Source organism: Mastomys coucha, unplaced genomic scaffold, assembly GCF_008632895.1.
Source record: "Mastomys coucha isolate ucsf_1 unplaced genomic scaffold, UCSF_Mcou_1 pScaffold5, whole genome shotgun sequence".
NCBI lineage: Eukaryota > Metazoa > Chordata > Mammalia > Rodentia > Muridae > Mastomys > Mastomys coucha.
Genome location: NW_022196911.1, coordinates 102301117 through 102303833, shown reverse-complemented (window position 1 = coordinate 102303833; position 2717 = coordinate 102301117). Strand labels below are relative to the sequence as shown.

At 40.9% G+C, this 2717-nt stretch overlaps 1 protein-coding gene across 3 annotated transcripts in view; it reads right to left on the bottom strand.

Moving 5' to 3' along the window:
* The window catches only part of Map3k3 (mitogen-activated protein kinase kinase kinase 3), a 71022-nt gene that overhangs the window by 9107 nt on the left and 59198 nt on the right, over positions 1-2717 (bottom strand). For all 3 annotated transcript variants that reach the window (XM_031350603.1, XM_031350605.1, XM_031350604.1), the window contains one exon: positions 1950-2023. In XM_031350603.1, coding sequence (XP_031206463.1) covers positions 1950-2023 — 74 coding nt within the window. The remainder of the gene's footprint in view (positions 1-1949; positions 2024-2717) is intronic.

The window sequence follows — 2717 nt, the reverse complement described above, 5'->3', positions numbered from 1 at the left end:
AAAAAAAAAAAAAGAAAAAGAAAAGAAAAAAGAAAGAAAGAAAGAAAGAAGAAAAAAGAAAGAAAAAAGAAAAGAAAAGAAAAAGCTGTGCGGCCCCTCTGCCTGGCAAAGAATGCTTCCTTAGTTTACAGAGTGAATGTTTCCTCATTTAACCCTCATACCTCTGTAAGTTAGGACAAATAATAAAACAGGTACCAATTATTGAGCAGCTGCTGTGTTATTACTAGTTGATAACCTGTAAGTTAAATATAACACCTCTCTCTATATGCTCAAAGACAGCCAGGAAGCAAGAGTTAATCTTAAGACCTGGTATTCTACTCTGGTCTGTTTCTATATCAGACATCCTCCCTTTAGACTACCATCTCATTTTATAGATGGAGAAACCAAGAACCAAGAGGAAAGTGGGTAAATTAAGCTATCTTTCCAAGATCCAGTTAAGCCTGAATGGACCTTTGACATGCAAGTACCTTGCACTATGCAGATATGGATATACACGTAAAGGCCAGAGATTGACATCTGGTATCTTTCCCAATTGTTCTCTTTCTTATTTTTAGAGGCAGAGTTTCTCTGAACTTTCAGATTCAGCTGGACTGGCTGGCTAATGAGCCTCGGTTATCCTCCTGTTTCCACCTCCCCAGCAATGGTTACACATGTGTAGTTCGGAACCCAGCTGTCTCACTTGACATCTGGTAGACTGAATTCAGGTTCACATGCTTGTACATCAAGCACTTTATAACCAAGCCATCTTCCAAGTCCTCCAAGTATCTTCTGAGGGTCACAGGTCAGAAGTTGTCCAGAGAGTTTCGGGGTTGCCCTCTACTTTCAAACAACCAGACTACCATCCCCCTTTGACATTCCAAAGTTTAGGACAGCTCAACCTAAATCAGTCCTTGTCCTGGCTGAGACCCTGCCTAGTGGTAGCACCTCTTGCCATGTTTACTTGTGCCTTTTTGTTCCGTAATTGAAGAGCAAGCCCCAAAGAAATTAACAGACTAATAACTATGGATATATTCTGTGACATCTAGAGGACACCTTCATGGACAACTGATCACATAATTAAGAAGGAAGCTGTCCTGTTTCCTAGCCCCAGACCTATTTCCCAATCCCCAGTCAACAGGCTCTTAGCATAAACAGGCGACGGCCTGCTCCAAAGACCCTTTCAAGCCAGGCTATGTCACATAGGAAACTGATGTATGAAGACTGTGAGTTCTAGACCAACTATCTAGAGAGAACTTGTCTCAACAAAGCAAAATAACAAAACAAACCCTTGATACTACTAGGTGAGCCATACAGACATTTGGCTATATAAAGCATAGCACTGACTTATACCAGTGTTAAAGTATTTTACATCAAGAGATAAAAGTTCTGTTTTCTAATTATCTAGCTTCTCATCCAATCAGGAATATTTAAAGGAAGAAAAAGACAAAGGACAGACCAACCTATGTATGAGAATCCTGTTTTTCTTTTAAATTTCAACAAGCCATTGATCTCAATCCAGATCACAGTAATGAGGTTAAAAAGTAGGCAGAATATAGTATGTGTAAAGTCAAACCACATAAAGCACCGGGAACAACACAGCCAACAATAAGTGAGCTGTTCTTCTAAACTATTAAGTTTATTTTACTGTGTACTTAAACATCCTCAGAATGTTGGGAAATGGAGGGTTCTCTAGAAGCACACTGTTTTAACCCTGGGCCTGTGGCTGTATCAGAGACACAAACTAGCCAAATTCTACTCTTTTTTTTTTTTTTGAGACAGGGTTTCTTTGTGTCCTGGCTGTTCTGGAACTCACTCTGTAGACCAGGCTGTCCTCGAACTCAGAAATCTGCCTACCTCTGCCTCCCAAGTGCTGGGATTAAAGGCGTGAGCCACACTGCTCAGCTCAATTCTACTCTTAAAACCATTCCAAAAATGCCTACTTACTAACCCAAACCACCACAGCTCCATACCTGTCTGCTGATCTGTCCAAGGATTGGCAGCTTCCTGACAAGGAATTTTCGGCACTGCTCAGGGGATCTAGCATCTGTAAGGCAAGCCACACAATGAAACAATAGTTTGACCCAAATCCCAGCCAGCTGACCAGGTAGAGCTAGCATGTACTGTTTTTTGTCAAAATATGGAGGAGTCTTTGTTTCTCCATGTAGTGGAGGAAGGGTTATAGGGTACCATTCTCCCTTAGTTTGAAAGGCAAGCTTCTAAGATGAAGAAAATGTTTGGCTGGCTTCCTTAGAGCTCTGCCAATAGAGCAAAGCAGAGGCACTGTTTCTCTTCTTGGCACTTTCTTGGCCCATCAAAATTAGTGCTTGGCACTTGATGTGGTATTGCCCTGCATAGGTTTCCAGTAGAGTTTGGGTGGGACCTTAATGCTTCTGTTTATACTCTATAATTCACAGTTTACACAGACAAGCATTACCTCATTTCACAATGAACACTGCAGACCAAGAAAGGTGAGGAGACATATCCAAACTAAAAACATGGTTAGTGCACAGCTGGTGCCAGAAAAACAAACTCCCAGCTCCTGGTTCTAAAGCAGAGGTAAGAGGTATCTACATAATTAAAGTATTTTTCTAGCTTATACTTAAATGCAATAACAAAGAACCTTCAGAATAGATTTTTTTCCAACCAATCTCCTAAAGGCACACACATATTAAGACACACACACACACACACACACACACACACACATACATACACACACATACACACACACACACATA